The 15,325-nt window shown below is 54.5% G+C and overlaps 2 protein-coding genes across 5 annotated transcripts in view; one reads left to right on the forward strand and one right to left on the reverse strand.

Annotated features, from left to right (window-relative positions):
• Nucleotides 1–3,613, forward strand: part of LOC128838410 (protein INSYN2B-like) — a 34,154-nt gene extending 30,541 nt beyond the window's left edge. For both annotated transcript variants that reach the window (XM_054030573.1, XM_054030574.1), the window contains one exon: nucleotides 3,132–3,613. In XM_054030573.1, the coding sequence (XP_053886548.1) occupies nucleotides 3,132–3,327 (196 nt within the window). In that variant the 3' untranslated portion in view covers nucleotides 3,328–3,613. The remainder of the gene's footprint in view (nucleotides 1–3,131) is intronic.
• The window catches only part of LOC128838406 (dedicator of cytokinesis protein 2-like), a 348,010-nt gene that overhangs the window by 111,659 nt on the left and 221,026 nt on the right, over nucleotides 1–15,325 (reverse strand). The gene's annotated exons all lie outside the window — the stretch shown is intronic.

A 15,325-nucleotide genomic window follows, 5' to 3' on the forward strand; every position in this document is an offset into this window, starting at 1 on the left:
ACCTGGAGTCTGTTACATTTTTCTAGTGTCTGGGGGCACAGCTGGTCTCACAAAGGGAAGGTCTCCCACTGTAGTCTGCATGTCCATAGACAGGCAGGAGCACATTAGCCAGGAAGCTCACCTACCCACAACAGTTGTGGCTGTGGCATCAGGCAGCTTTTAATGAGCGTTCTGTCCTTCAGCTGCTATGCAGCCCTCAATCTCCTCAGCTGGACTACAAAGGTAATACGGTTGGCCCAAGCATAGATGTTATACTTTGTTCTCACTGAGTCAACAGGGGTCAGAAGTTTGGCACAGATCTTAGAGATCTTGCAATCATCACGGACAGTTCTCTGAACACATCTGCTCAGTGCGCACCAGCAGTCAAACAGCTAACAGTGTTAGGAGCCATTAGGAACAGGATAGATAAAACAGAGAATCTCTCTGACGCAGCTGGTGCTGCAGACTGCCAGAGAAAGGGTACTGGGTTAGATGGACTGCTGATCTGATTCAGCCTGGCAATTCCTATGGTCCCATGGCTGTGATGCCCAAGAAAGCCAAATGGCCCATATGGAGGACACCCTTTGGAAGAGTAAGGGAGAGCTCGTGGTTCCTATTCAGAAGCCTAGGACCTGTAATGCTCATGGAAAGGGCTGTGCTAAGAGAACTCTGTTCTGAGGGTGGAACTGCAAAAGGCTTAGATTGAGAGCCCCCACAGTGAGCCTCCGACTGCAACCTGGCAGTGAGGTTGAGTCTGGAAGTTCCTGGATTCAAACCCTCTGATCCAAGAGAATCCCGAGCACTACCCTAGACTGGCTTCTACTCTCTGCACCGAGGATGGAGGTCGAGGGTGGAGAGGAGTGGGTGGGGTCTTCCCCTGCATCCCTGTCAGAACTGAGCATGGAAGGCAGGAAAAGGCGTTGAGGGGAACCTGCCAAGGAACCTTGATGGTTTCTGCGCTGCCTGGTACCAGGCTCTCCCAGTGCAGGGTTCCAGGGCATGATGGGGTTGTTTCTTCTCTCCCTCTCTTGCTGTTATGGAAGAAGGCTTCAGTGCTGAGCCAGAGATATCTTCCAGCCCTTCTCTGAGAGAGCCTTGTTTCTGTCAGACTTGGCTCCACCAGCCCTCCCGCAAAACACCTATTTACAACAAAGGTGCTCGAGTGAAGCAGAAAAATCAGAGAAATTAGGCAAGTAAAAGGGAGCATCTACTCACTGTTTGGTAGCTGCCGGGGATAGAGGCAACATGGTACCTCCCCTCCTCATGTCACCCTGGCTGGAATGTGGCAAAGTCTGTGAGGCCGTGTGACCGGGGGCCACTCACCTCTCCTGAGCGCCTCCTGTTGCTTGGGTGCAAACCTGCACTCACTCTCTCTCTGCTTCCAGCGCCCCCTGTTGGCTGTTAACCTCATCAGATGGGCCTTCAATGGCCCAGCCCTCCAGCTGAATCACACCGTCTAAAATGGATAAACGAACCCATTCCAGGGTAAAAGGTCCCACAGAACCTATCACTGTGCCCTTGGCATCTGCAGCGCTGCCTCTGGGCTCAGTTCTTGGCCTCTTCTGAGCGATCTTTGAGTCTGTGCCTGCCATGGTGGTAGAGCAGTGCCTGCAGGGCTTTCTCCCCGGAGACTCTTCGCCTTAAATGGTTCTTGCCCCAGTTCTCCAGCCAGGTCACTCCTTCACGTCCGATCCCCTTCCTAGGGTAACGAAGTCCAACAAATGGTGGATCCTCCGAGGGTCTTCAGCCCCTCCCTGAGCCCTTTAAATTCTAGCCCGAAATGTGTTCCCTTCTTGGGGCTTTGGCCACTCTGCAAGTGGACAGTGGGGGAGACCTGGGCCCGCCCACTGCTTGGTCCCAACCCAGGAACTCTACAAACAGCAGCGGCACGCTGCTTCCTTGAATAGTTGCTGCTCTTCTTCCCTGGGCCGCTTCCCATGTAGTCCCTTCCTCTTCACCTGACCTCAACTCCTTTTCTTCCTCATCAAATGGCAATGCCACCATAACCCATCTTCTGGTTCTTCCTTGAGCTCTGCAAGAAACCCCCTTCCTTGCTCCTCTGGTCCCCACCAGGAACTGATCTGCTCTGGCCCTGCAGCGCCTTTTAACTGAGCCTGGTGGGCTCTGATTGGCTGCTTCCCTGCAGCCTCTCTAGGCAGGCCTGGAGGACCCACCTTCGCTGCTCCTTTCCTGGGGCGGGGAGTGGATGGACCATGCGATCTCCAGCAGGGGGTCTTGAAGGGCCCAGTACACCCTGTCACAGACCCCACCAAAGGCCACAGAGATCTGGGGTCCAGGTTTTGGTGCACCTAGATGGGGAAGTGGCTCCTGCAGTGAGGCTTGCCCCTGAGATGAGAGCAGCTGGGCCATTTCTGCTACCAGCCATCATATTGGAACGATCTTGGGGCTGGGAGTTCTCACTGGGGAACCTTCTGCTCTGGAATGTGCTTTCCCTTCGGACCGAGCGAGGGAGTACAGCTGCCCATGTACAGTGCGTGGCCCAGGTAAGCCTTTGCTGGCGGGCGAGGGCTTGCTGGGGTGCAGCGGTGGTTAGAGGGGCCCTGATCACACATTCATATTGAATAACTGTCTGTTGTAATTGTGCATCCCCTCAAAGGCTAGAGTTGCTTTCTAGCCCCGGTGCACGCTGCTGTGGCTAACCCCAGGGTGGTGGGTGAGTGATCCTTGGGGATAGTCTGGACAGTCAGAAAAGTTTCTGAAGCACTTTGGGACCCAGGGGGAGAAAAGTTGTTCTATAAATGACTTAATTAGTTAATGTACGTGAAAGGCTTTGAAGACAGACTGCTGACCATTGCTCTCATGTAAGCTCATTAGCGCTCCATGGAGCTGAAATCATTCCCATCTGACATCAGCTCAGCGGCTGGTGGGAAATGTGTTGATGTCTCAGGCCAGTACAGGTGTCCACATCATAAAAGCCCCCAACCCAGCTTGTTAACAGTCTCAGCTGAGGCTGAGGCCTGAAGGGGCATGGACACTAAACTCCCCTGGCAAGGGGGATCCTGGCAGGGCAGGGCAGGGCAGGGCAGGGCAGGGCAGGGCAGGGCAGGGCAGGGCAGGGGTAGCTTGTGGAAAGAGGATTCCACTACCAATTGTACTTGAATTATTATTGTATTGTTCTGTGTCTCCTACAGTGTGGAACATGATTTTCGGCAGCAGGAAGGCCGCTTCCAGCGGGTGCTGAGCAGCATTGAGAGTGAGTCAAGGCAAAGCTCCCCCACGACAGCCCGGGCCACCACACCGACTCGGCAAGAGCTGTCCCCGATGCCGAAGCTGCCTGCAAAACTGGACTCCAAAAAATCCAGGCGCAAATGTTTCTGGTTCCTGTGACACATGGTGCTGCCTGAGGAGGATGCAAAGGTCACATCACCAAGGCAAGACGACATGCGTGAGGTCCCCACTGCCAAAGAGACGTTCCATTGCTGACACACCAAGCACTCTGTTCCTTTCTCTCCCTCTCTCTGAGGCTAGGGTTTGGGTAGCACCAGCTTTTGTATTCTTACCTCTCCCCTGTTTAACATACTACAGCCCCTGTGTAAATAACGGGCGGGAGGGCGAGCACCACTGTACTTAATGAGAAATCAATAAACTCTAGGGAGACGCTATTTTCGCTACACAGGCTCTTGCCAGCAAGTTTTTGTTCTTAAAAAGGCAGCGATTGGCTCCTGCTGTTTGGAGTATTTGGGGGTGTAATTAACAAAGAAGGCCTAGAGATAACACTTCCTCCATGCACCCAGGGTGTCACTGCCATCATGGTAAACATGCTGAAAGCGGCTGGAGTTTTGTCTACACTAGGGCTCCCTTTAGTGCAGCTGAATGGCTGGTTAACACCCCTGCCTCCATCTCTGATCTCCAAGGGCAGGCAGGCACCCCCCGCATTTCCAACCTCTGCAGCTCTGAGGTCAGGCTACAGCTCCCCTTTCCCTGTGTAATGAAAAGCGCATTTCTACAGCCTGGCTCCCCACAGAACAGCCAGCAGCTGCCTTTCAATCACCTCAGTGTCATCAAAAGTACCTGGACATTTGTCACTTCCAGGCTCAGTTTTGTGGCGACTGATTCAGCAGCCTAATGAGAGACGCTGCAATTGTCTTTTACACACAGAAAAGTTGGGGGCCTGTGTTACAAGTTCTCCTCAGCATAGCACCATTCCCCTTCACTCCAGTGGTCATCAGCTGTCCCACCCAGTCCGCCTTGCTGTCCAGGTGACAGGGTAACTAAGTCCTCTGCATTCTGGGTTGAGTAGCACCTTCTTTTGGCCTTGATTTCTGAAATCACATGTTGCAGGGATTAGTCAGAGAGCTGCAGCTCCTGCTGATTCACAGCCACTGCCGTCAGGAGCTGAAGGCACAAAGAACCTCACCATGTGCAGCGCAGCGTGAAACTTTCGCCACGCTATGTGAGCATCAGAAAGATCTTGATACTCAAAGGGGACAGGTTAGGCACCGGGGAACCTGACCTTTGAGTTTCCTGGATCAGGCAACCAGTAGGGGGAGAAAGGCAGACACTAGAGACTGAAGGAAGCAGGGACATAGGCAAGTGCCAGTGAGTGAGTCCTGGGTTCTGGCCTGGTCAGAAATCTGAGACTCATTCATTCGCTTTTAAGTCATTTCTAGTCGTGCCTGACTAACCTAATTGCCTTCTATGATGAGATAACTGGCTCTGTGGATGAGGGGAAAGCAGTGGATGTGTTATTCCTTGACTTTAGCAAAGCCTTTGATACGGTCTCCCACACTATTCTTGCCACCAAGTTAAAGAAGTATGGGCTGGATGAATGGACTGTAAGGTGGATAGAAAGCTGGCTAGATTGTCGGGCTCAACGGGTAGTGATCAATGGCTCCATGTCTAGTTGGCAGCCGGTTTCAAGCGGAGTGCCCCAAGGGTCGGTCCTGGGGCCGGTTTTGTTTAATATCTTTATTAATGATCTGGAGGATGGTGTGGACTGCACTCTCAGCAAGTTTGCAGATGACACTAAACTAGGAGGCGTGGTAGATACACTAGAGGGTAGGGATCGGATACAGAGGGACCTAGACAAATTAGAGGATTGGGCCGAAAAAAACCTGATGAGGTTCAACAAGGACAAGTGCAGAGTCCTGCACTTAGGACGGAAGAATCCCATGCACTGCTACAGACTAGGGACCGAATGGCTAGGTAGCAGTTCTGCAGAAAAGGACCTAGGGGTCACAGTGGACGAGAAGCTGGATATGAGTCAACAGTGTGCTCTTGTTGCCAAGAAGGCTAACAGCATTTTGGGCTGTATAAGTAGGGGCATTGCCAGCAGATCGAGGAATGTGATCGTTCCCCTTTATTCGACATTGGTGAGGCCTCATCTGGAATACTGTGTCCAGTTTTGGTCCCCACACTACAAGAAGGATGTGGAAAAATTGGAAAGAGTCCAGCGGAGGGAAACAAAAATGATTAGGGGTCTGGAGCACATGACTTTTGAGGAGAGGCTGAGGGAACTGGGATTGTTTAGTCTCCAGAAGAGAAGAATGAGGGGGGATTTGATAGTAGCCTTCAACTACCTGAAGGGGGGTTCCAAAGAGGATGGAGCTCGGCTGTTCTCAGTGGTGGCAGACGACAGAACAAGGAGCAATGGTCTCAAGTTGCAGTGGAGGAGGTCCAGGTTGGATATCAGGAAAAGACGGTTACTCACCGTTGTAACTGTTGTTCTTCGAGATGTGTTGCTCATATCCATTCCATTAGGTGTGCGCGCGCCGCGTGCACGATCGTCGGAAGATTTTTTACCCTAGCAACACCGGCGGGTCGGCTGTGGAGCCCCCTAGAGTGGCGCCTTCATGGCGCTGAATATATACCCCAGCCGACCCGGCGCCCCCTCAGTTCCTTCTTGCCGGCTACTCCGACAGTGGGGACGGGGGGCGGGTTTGGAATGGATATGAGCAACACATCTCGAAGAACAACAGTTACAACGGTGAGTAACCGTCTTTTCTTCTTCGAGTGCTTGCTCATATCCATTCCATTAGGTGACTCCCAAGCCCAACTTAGGTGGTGGGGTCGGAGTGAGACATTGCTGTGTGCAAAACCGCTGATCCGAAAGCAGCATCGTCTCTGGACTGCTGCACTAGTGCATAGTGAGCTGTAAATGTGTGGACTGATGACCAAACCGCTGCTCTACAAATGTCCTGAATCGGAACTTGTGCCAGGAAAGCCGTCGAGGAAGCCTGGGCCCTCGTGGAGTGAGCGGTGAGGTGCGGTGCTGAGACACCTGCCAGGTCATAGCAAGTCCGGATGCAAGACGTAATCCAGGAGGATAGGCGTTGTGAGGAGACCGGTGAGCCTTTCATTCGGTCGGCCACTGCAACGAAGAGTTGCGTCGTCTTTCTAAAGTGCTTTGTGCGGTCAATATAGAAGGCCAGGGCCCTTCGTACGTCCAGGGAATGCAAACGTTGATCCTGGCGAGTGGCATGTGGTTTGGGATGAAAGACCGGGAGAAAGATGTCCTGGTTGATATGAAAAGGAGAAACCACCTTAGGGAGAAAGGCAGGATGTGGACGAAGCTGCACTTTATCCTTATGGAAAACTGTATAAGGGGGCTCGGATGTAAGCGCCCTGAGTTCAGAAACGCGCCTTGCTGAGGTGATGGCTACAAGGAAGGCTGTCTTCCAGGATAGGTACAAAAGAGAACAGGTGGCCAGTGGCTCGAATGGAGGACCTGTGAGCTTGGAGAGAACCAGGTTGAGGTCCCACGTCTGAACGGGCTGACGTTGTTGTGGGTACATCCGGTCTAAGCCCTTGAGGAATCTAACGACCATCGGGTTAGAGAATACCGAGGACGCGAGTTCCCCTGGGTGAAAGGCCGATATAGCGGCCAGGTGAACTCTAATTGAAGATATCGCCAACCCCTGCTGTTTTAGGGAGAGGAGATATTCCAAAATAAGGGGAATGGGTGCCTGCAACGGGGATGTGGCTCTTTGTTCGCACCAACAGGAGAACCGCTTCCATTTGGCCAGGTACGTGGTCCGTGTTGAGGGCTTCCTACTGCTCAGTAGAATCTGTTGTACAGAGTGCGAGCATTGCTGCTCTGCCTGGGTGAACCATGGAGCAGCCACGCCGTGAGGTGGAGTGATTGGAGGTCGGGGTGACGCAACCGGCCGTGGTCCTGAGAGATGAGATCCGGATCCAACGGAAGCGGGATCGGTGTCTGAACCGAGAGCTCCAACAGTGTGGTGTACCAATGTTGTCTTGGCCACGCAGGAGCGATCAGAATTACCTGTGCCTGGTCTCTGCGCAGTTTGAGCAGTACCTTGTGGACCAGAGGAAACGGAGGGAAGGCATAAAACAGGTGGTCTTTCCAGGGAAGCAGAAAGGCGTCCGAGAGGGAGCCCGGAGCTCGACCTTGTAGGGAGCAGAACACGTGGCACTTCCTGTTGTCTCGAGATGCAAACAGGTCTATCTGGGGAAACCCCCACCTCTGGAAGATGGAATGTATAATGTCCGGACGGATAGACCACTCGTGCGTTTGGAAGGACCTGCTGAGTCGGTCCGCTAGAGTGTTCTGGACTCCAGGGAGGAACGATGCCGTGAGATGGATTGAGTGGGCGATGCAGAAGTCCCACAGGCGAATGGCCTCTTGGCATAGAATTGACGAACGTGCTCCTCCTTGCTTGTTGATGTAGAACATGGCCGTGGTGTTGTCGATGAGAACTAACACACAGCGGCCACGTAGGAGATTGAGGAATGCCTGGCACGCCAGGCGTACCGCCATCAGTTCCCGAACATTGATGTGTAGGGCTAACTGGGATGCAGTCCACAGGCCCTGGGTATGGTGTTCGTTGAGATGGGCGCCCCACCCCAGAGATGACGCGTCTGTGACCAGGTGCAGGGAGGGTTGTGGGGCGTGAAATGGCATCCCCTCGCAGACTACAGTGTGATCTAGCCACCAGGTGAGGGAGGCCAGGACCGAGTCCGGGACCGTGACCACCATGTTCAGGCTGTCCCGATGTGGACGGTATATTGATGACACCCAGGTTTGAAGCGGGCGAAGTCGAAGTCTGGCATGCCTGGTTACGTACGTGCAGGAAGCCATGTGACCCAGCAGGGTAAGGCACGACCTCACCGTGGTAGTTGGGAAGGCCTTGAGCCCTTGAATGAGGTTCGTGATGGTGCCAAATCGGTTGTCTGGCAGGATGGCTTGTGCACGTCTGGAGTCTAGAACTGCGGCGATGAATTCTATTCTCTGGGTAGGTTCTAGAGTGGATTTGTCCTTGTTGAGTAGGATGCCCAACTCGTTGAATGTGTGCACTATTCTGTGGACGTGAGCGTGAACTTGCTCCTTGGTGCGACCGCGCACCAGCCAGTCGTCTAGGTACGGGAACACCTGTATCCCTTGCCGACGAAGGTACGCTGCCACGACAGCCATACATTTCGTGAACACCCTTGGGGCCGAGGATAGGCCGAAGGGAAGGACTGTAAATTGGTAGTGCACCGTGTTTACCACGAATCGCAGGAAGCGTCTGTGAGGTGGGTAAATTGAGATGTGAAAGTATGCGTCTTTCATGTCGAGGGCGGCGAACCAGTCTCCAGGATCGAGGGAAGGGATAATGGCCCCCAAAGAGACCATGCGGAACTTCAACTTTACTACGAATTTGTTGAGTCCGCGCAAGTCCAAGATGGGCCGCAGACCTCCTTTGGACTTGGGGATCAGGAAGTAACGGGAATAAAATCCCCTGCCCCTTAAGTCTATCGGAACCTCCTCTATGGCCCCCATGGCCAGGAGCGTAGAAACCTCCTGTATAAGAAGTTGCTCGTGAGAAGGGTCCCTGAAGAGGGACGGGGAAAGGGGGTGGGAGGGGGGGATAGAAGAAAACTGGATAGCGTATCCCCTCTCCACCGTGCGGAGGACCCAACGGTCCGAAGTTATAAGGGACCAAGCACGGTGGAAGTGGGAGAGGCGATCCCGAAAGGAGGGAGCTGGATCCTGGGGGATGACTGGGGCGCCGTCCTCGACCGCACCTTCAAAAGTTCTGTCTAGGACCTGAAGGTGGTCTTGGTGGCCCTTGGTTCTGACCGGGTTGAGGGCCAGCCCATCTTCTCCTACCACCTCGCCCTCGCCTTCTGGCAGGGTCCTGTCTCTGACGAGGTGGAGGGGGGTAAAAACGTTGAGGCTGCAGCCTAAATGGTCTGCGCTGGGGACCCGCAACATGCATCCCCAAGGAGCGCATGATTGTCCTGGAGTCTTTGAGGCTCTGCAATCGAGAGTCCGTCTTCTCCGAGAACAGCCCCTGTCCTTCAAAGGGCAAATCCTGTAGGGTCTGCTGTAATTCAGGGGGCAAACCCGAAACTTGGAGCCAGGAGGTCCTGCGCATAGCGATACCTGCGGCCAGGGTCCTTGCGGCCGAGTCCGCTATGTCCAGGGAGGCCTGTAAGGAGGTCCGAGCCACCTTCTTACCCTCCTCAACCATGGCTCCAAACTCTTCCCTGGACTCTTGGGGAATCAACTCCTTAAACTTCCCCATAGAGTTCCAGGAGTTGAAATTGTAGCGGCTCAGTAGCGCCTGTTGATTCGCCGCTCTAAGTTGTAGCCCTCCGGCTGAGTAAACCTTACGGCCAAACAGATCAAGCCGCTTAGCCTCTTTTGATTTTGGCGCTGCAGCCTGCTGGCCGTGGCGCTCTCGTGCATTCACTGATTCCACCACCAGTGAACACGGTTGGGGGTGTGTGTACAAGTACCCATAGTCCTTAGATGGGACAAAGTATTTCCTTTCCACCCCTCTCGCTGTAGGTGGAATGGAGGCAGGAGTCTGCCATATCGTATCCGCGTTCGTTTGGATCGTGCGGATCAAGGGTAACGCCACCCTCGATGGGGCATCCGATCCAAGGATATTCACGATCGGGTCGTGCACCTCCACTATCTCCTCCGTCTGCAGGTCCATATTACGGGCCATCCTGCGCAGGAGATCCTGGTGAGCCCGAAGATCTATCGGAGGGGGACCCGTGCATGAAGTGCCCGCCACTGCCTCATCCGGAGAGGAGGAGGAGGACGCCTCCGGTGGTAGTGGATCCAAGGGGGGGTCCCGGTCCCCCTGGTCTTGGGTCGGAGCGTCACCTGCACTTGGGTCCACGGTGTCGGGTGGTGTGGACACAGAAGCCTCCATGCCTCCAGGCGGAGGCCGAGAGATGGTGGATTCTGGGGCCCTTCTGACCGAGTGACCCGAGCGAGAGGTCGATGGTAATGAAGCCCCTTGCTCCTGGTGATACGCCCACGGGGTCCAAAACGACCAGTGAGATGGTCCATGAGAGTGGTCCTCTGCCCTCTCCTGCCAATGGCCCAAGTCTCGTTCCTCGGCCTGCCCCTGAGGGGGGTATGCCGATCTCGACAGGTCCTCCGAGGAGCGAGACGCCGATCTTGACGGCCATGGCGGTGCCGCGAAAGATGAAACGATCCCCGTGGTCTGCGGTGCCGCATGGTGCCGGTCCGGAGATGATCTATCTCTGTGCGGTGCCGGCGATCGGTGCCGGGACCGCGACCGGTGCCGATGACCTCGTCGGTGCCGGGAGTCAGATCTGGACCTCGACGAGGACCTAGAGTATGCCCGGTGCCGGGAGCGGCCTCTCGACGTCGAGCGTCGAGCGTGGCGGTGCCGAGAACTACGTCTCGACGTTGATCGGTGCCGACGATCATAGCGGTGCCGAGACGTAGACCGGTGCCGCGACGAAGATCTTGGCCGCGAGTACGACCGGTGCCGAGACGATATTCGGTGCCGGGACTGCGAGCGGCGTGGGGACCTGCTTCGGGACCTGGATCGGCGCCGAGGTTCCAGCCCTTGTGATGGAGGGCGCATCAAGGCAGGTTTCCCTTTTGACTGTACCGGGCGAGTCAACGGTACAGTCGGTGCCGGTGGTTGAGGCGGTGCCGGCTCCGTGAGAGCTATCAAGTCTCTCGCCGCCGCGAAGGTCTCTGGAGTCGACGGGAGACACTGTATCACCGCCGGCCTCGGTGGAGACGCTATTTGTACCGGACTCGACGGCCTCGGCGCCGGAGTCGACGGTGCTGGAGGCGCCTGTTTCCGTTGCTCCACCGGCGGACGCGGCTCTACCCCCGGCACTGGGGGAGCCGGCGTCTTCGGCACGGACGTCCCCGTCTTATGGGCTTTTTTATGCCCTGGGGATAATGACCGGCGCCGCGGCACTTGCTGTGTTTGCGGTGCCGACGAGGTCCGGTGCCGGGGAGGCTTGTCTGACGCCACTCGCGTGGTCGTCATAGCCGGTGCCGCCGGGGCACTGCGCACCGAAGTGCTAGGCGTCGGAGTCTGGCCCGTGGAAGGAGTGTCCGGGCTAAGTGCCGCCTCCATTAGGAGTTGCCTGAGCCGAAAGTCCCGCTCCTTCTTGGTTCTTGGTTTGAAGGCCTTACAGATCTTGCATTTGTCTGTTTGGTGGGACTCTCCCAGGCACTTCAAACAGGAGTCGTGCGGGTCGCTCGTTGGCATAGGCTTAGCGCAGGAGGCGCACTGCTTGAAGCCGGGAGCGTTGGGCATGAGCCCGGGCCCGCGGCCGGGGGAGAAAGGGGGAGACGACCCCCTTAACCCCCTGAACTACAATAACAACTATAACAACTTTAAAACTATTTAACTATAAACACTAGAACTACAACTATAACTATAACTTTGAATGACTAAGTAAGCTAGGGAGAGTGGAGGACAGCTATGCCGCGCTCCACAGTTCCAACGACCGTCAGGGGCGGTAAGAAGGAACTGAGGGGGCGCCGGGTCGGCTGGGGTATATATTCAGCGCCATGAAGGCGCCACTCTAGGGGGCTCCACAGCCGACCCGCCGGTGTTGCTAGGGTAAAAAATCTTCCGACGATCGTGCACGCGGCGCGCGCACACCTAATGGAATGGATATGAGCAAGCACTCGAAGAAGAAAAACTATTTCACTAGGAGGGTGGTGAAACACTGGAATGTGTTACCTAGGGAGGTGGTGGAGTCTCCTTCCTTGGAGGTTTTTAAGGCCCGGCTTGACGAAGCCCTGGCTGGGATGATTTAGCTGGGAATTGGTCCTGCTTTGAGCAGGGGGTTGGACTAGATGACCTCTTGAGGTCCCTTCCAACTCTGATATTCTATGATTCTATGATTCTAGGATTCTAAGTACATTCCTCACAATTCTGCAGAGCCTGTTCATGAAAGAGCAGATAGCACCAGTGGCGAGGTGTGCACCTGCCTGCTGTGGGCATAGCCGAGACCAGACCAACTCATTTCACACCCCCAGGTTTCAGCACTTGTGACCTGCTCCCTCTAATCGAAAGCACTGTGATATTGAGTCCGGGTGGGGAGGGGACGCCAACCTAGAAATTATACTCTCCCTCCCACATGCAGCTGGCGCGCAGGGAAGGAAGCTGAGGTTTCTTGGCTGCAGGATTCACTGACTAATTACAAGAAAGAAATTAGCAGCTCAAATATTCCGGCTTTTTCAAGGCTGCCCACGAGAGGAGAAATTCAATGTCAGGTTAATGAGGGTCCCAGATCAAAGGGCTGGAAGCAGCCAGTGGGTGGTGTCAGTATGCTGAGCACGGCACAGAAAACACTCCCTAATGCTCCACACAGCGTCAGCAAGACGTTGCCGTGCTCAGAAAACCAACCGTGAGCTGCACAAAGGCCAGGAGAGTGGGGAAGGAGGGGGCTCCACAGAGACCCCATGCAGCTGAGAGCAGTACAAAGGCCTCTGAATGATACTGTCTCTGCATGATAATAGGGGATGGAAGGGAGGCTGGGCCCCAAGAAGGCCTCAGAATTCAATCCCCATTGAAGTCAATGGCAGCTGCTGGTCTCCTGTAGGGGGACACTTGGCCCCAGCAGCAATGACAGAATTTATCTCCTTGAAGAACATTTGAAGTCTCAGCATTTCAGGTGTCACAGCAACCCCAAGCCTGGACAACTCCTGCGAGGGAAGGATCACAAACCCAGCTAGGAAGAGACTGGGATCCATGCAAGCTCCAGGCTACACCCATCTGAAACTAAGGACTCAGCAGAGAATTTGCATGCATCTGCTGGAACTGACATAACAGTAACCCACCCTGAGCCTTCTGTTCTTAACCATTAGGGGGGCAGGGACAGCTCAGTGGTTTGAGCATTGGCCTGCTAAACCCAGCATTGAGTGAGAGTTCAATCCTTGAGGGGGCCATTTAGGGATCTGGGGCAAAAATCTGTCCTGGGATTGGTCCTGCTTTGAGTAGGGGGTTGGACTAGATGACCTCCTGAGGTCTCTTCCAACCCTGATATTCTATGATTCATTAACTCTGCCCTGAACTACAACATGCATCTAGTCATGTGGCCTTAACCCACCAGGAACCTCATTTATTTTGGATGGAACCATTCTTGCCCTTCTCCCTGTGTGGCAGGGAGGAGGGGAAGCTTAGGTCTCAGGTGTGGGGTTAAGTAGCCAGGAAATTCCAGGTGCATGGTTCATAGGTCCCAGCACTCCGGAAGGCAAGAGGTTCCTTTGGCCTGCAGGTTTTGTGAGTGTCCATGAGCAATCTCTCCTTAGAAGCAGATGACCGGGTCACAGCTGAGAGGTTCTAGGTACCTTGTATCCCCCTCCCTGTCATGCAGCTGCTGACAGGGTCCCACAGGTGCCTATGTTCAGGGTGCTTGTGGGCCTTGGGTCAGAGCATTCACCTGGAATGTATTGGGCACCAGGACAGGATGGCAGGTCCCTGGCTGTGGCATCTACATCAGTGAAGCTTTTAGCTTGTGCAGTTTCACAAGCCCCTACAGCCAAGGAGGCGGCATTCCTAGCCCAATGATTATTCTGTTGTGCCCTGATGAGCAGGTCAGATACCTGAGTGAGGACAGGCATTTCCTAAAGGGGTGGGATGGAAGCTCTGAGAGGTGCACCTGGGTTGCTGGGGTCACCGGACAGGCCAGCATGGGAAACAGAGGCATTCAGGGGTGTACCAGATAACGGTGCCAGGGGCTGCTGGGGGATAGTGCAAACAGATGTTCCCTCATGGCATGGGGAGCTGGGGCTCTCAGGGAAGGGGGCAGAAAGTGACCACAGAGCTGTCCCCTGGGAGTCTTTTCCCCATACCCCCATCTGCTTCCCATTACATACAGGCTCAATGACCCTGACCAAGTCTGTGGTTCAGTTTGGCTCTGTGCTCATAAGAAGCTTCCAAACCCCTGGCGTACACAAAACAGGGCTGGAATCTCACTTGCAACAACAGCTCTGGGAAGATGCTGAGTGTTGCCCACGCCCTAGGAACAGCCAGTCATGAAGTAGCCCTACACCTCTGGATGGAGCCAGGGAGTACAGAGGCAGCATATAGCTGATAAGTCAGGCCAAGACAGCTACCAGACAGCATTTCTGAAACTCAGATGGTTCAGGTCTTGGCAAAGATTCAAGGGGAGATGGCTGGGATCAGGTCAAAGGGTTAGATTCTCTTTGTACTGAAACTGGTCCCTAACAACCTCATTCAGTTCCTCGTAATGCATGTAGCTCCATTACCGCTCCTTTCTGCCTTCACTTCCCTGGGATGCCAAAATACACAACCCAGAAGCAAGGGTAACAAAACCATAATGCTAGTGAGCTCAAATCCCACCTGATCCCCACCAAGCCTCCTTCACTCGCTTGGTTCCCACACTCCAAAGGTCCTTGTCATAGACCGGCAGGTTCAGAGCGACAGTCTCTCTCCCTCTGCAAAAGCGCTGGAGAGAGAAGTGTATGAAAGGAGATGCTGTGACCAGCTGGGCCACACGCTGTCTGCCTCATTTACAACACTGACACAATGACTGAGGGCAGAACTGGATCCAGAATAGCTTAGCTAAACAACTCCATAAGGCCATTACCCCCAAGGTCAGAGAGGAGTATTTAGGACTGAATCCGCAATCAGTTCAGCAAGCAAAGCCACTTAACCATGAGCAAGAGACAGGGCTGGTGATCTGGAGCTGGAAGAGCTTCCTCACCCTTTGTGTCAGGCAGGCCAATGAGAGCTCTCCTGAGAAACTGCACAAATGACGCCAGGAAAACAGCCCATCCGCGCTGCCACAGTGAAGTGATTCTAGTGAAGGGAGTTTGAGCCTGCCAATTGAGAGAGACTCGCTGAAGAGGTGAATATCTCAAAATATATGCTTGAAACCCATCGCAGGATCAAACCAAAGCCGTTAAAGAGAAGAGCCTTGTTCACTCCTTGAACCACGGGGTCAGACTGAACTAGTCCCGGAATGAAGGTGCTAACTCCCAGGGATCAGTGTAACAGCAGCACCAAATCCTGCGTATGTCTATCCAAACGTCCACCCAAGGGCTGCAGCCGCTTGAACATGCACCGACCTGAGCAGAGCCACCTGCTGGAGAGACCCTCAGGCAGCCTCCAAACGG

The sequence above is a fragment of the Malaclemys terrapin genome, chromosome 5 (genome assembly GCF_027887155.1).
Source record: "Malaclemys terrapin pileata isolate rMalTer1 chromosome 5, rMalTer1.hap1, whole genome shotgun sequence".
Taxonomy (NCBI): Eukaryota; Metazoa; Chordata; order Testudines; family Emydidae; genus Malaclemys; species Malaclemys terrapin.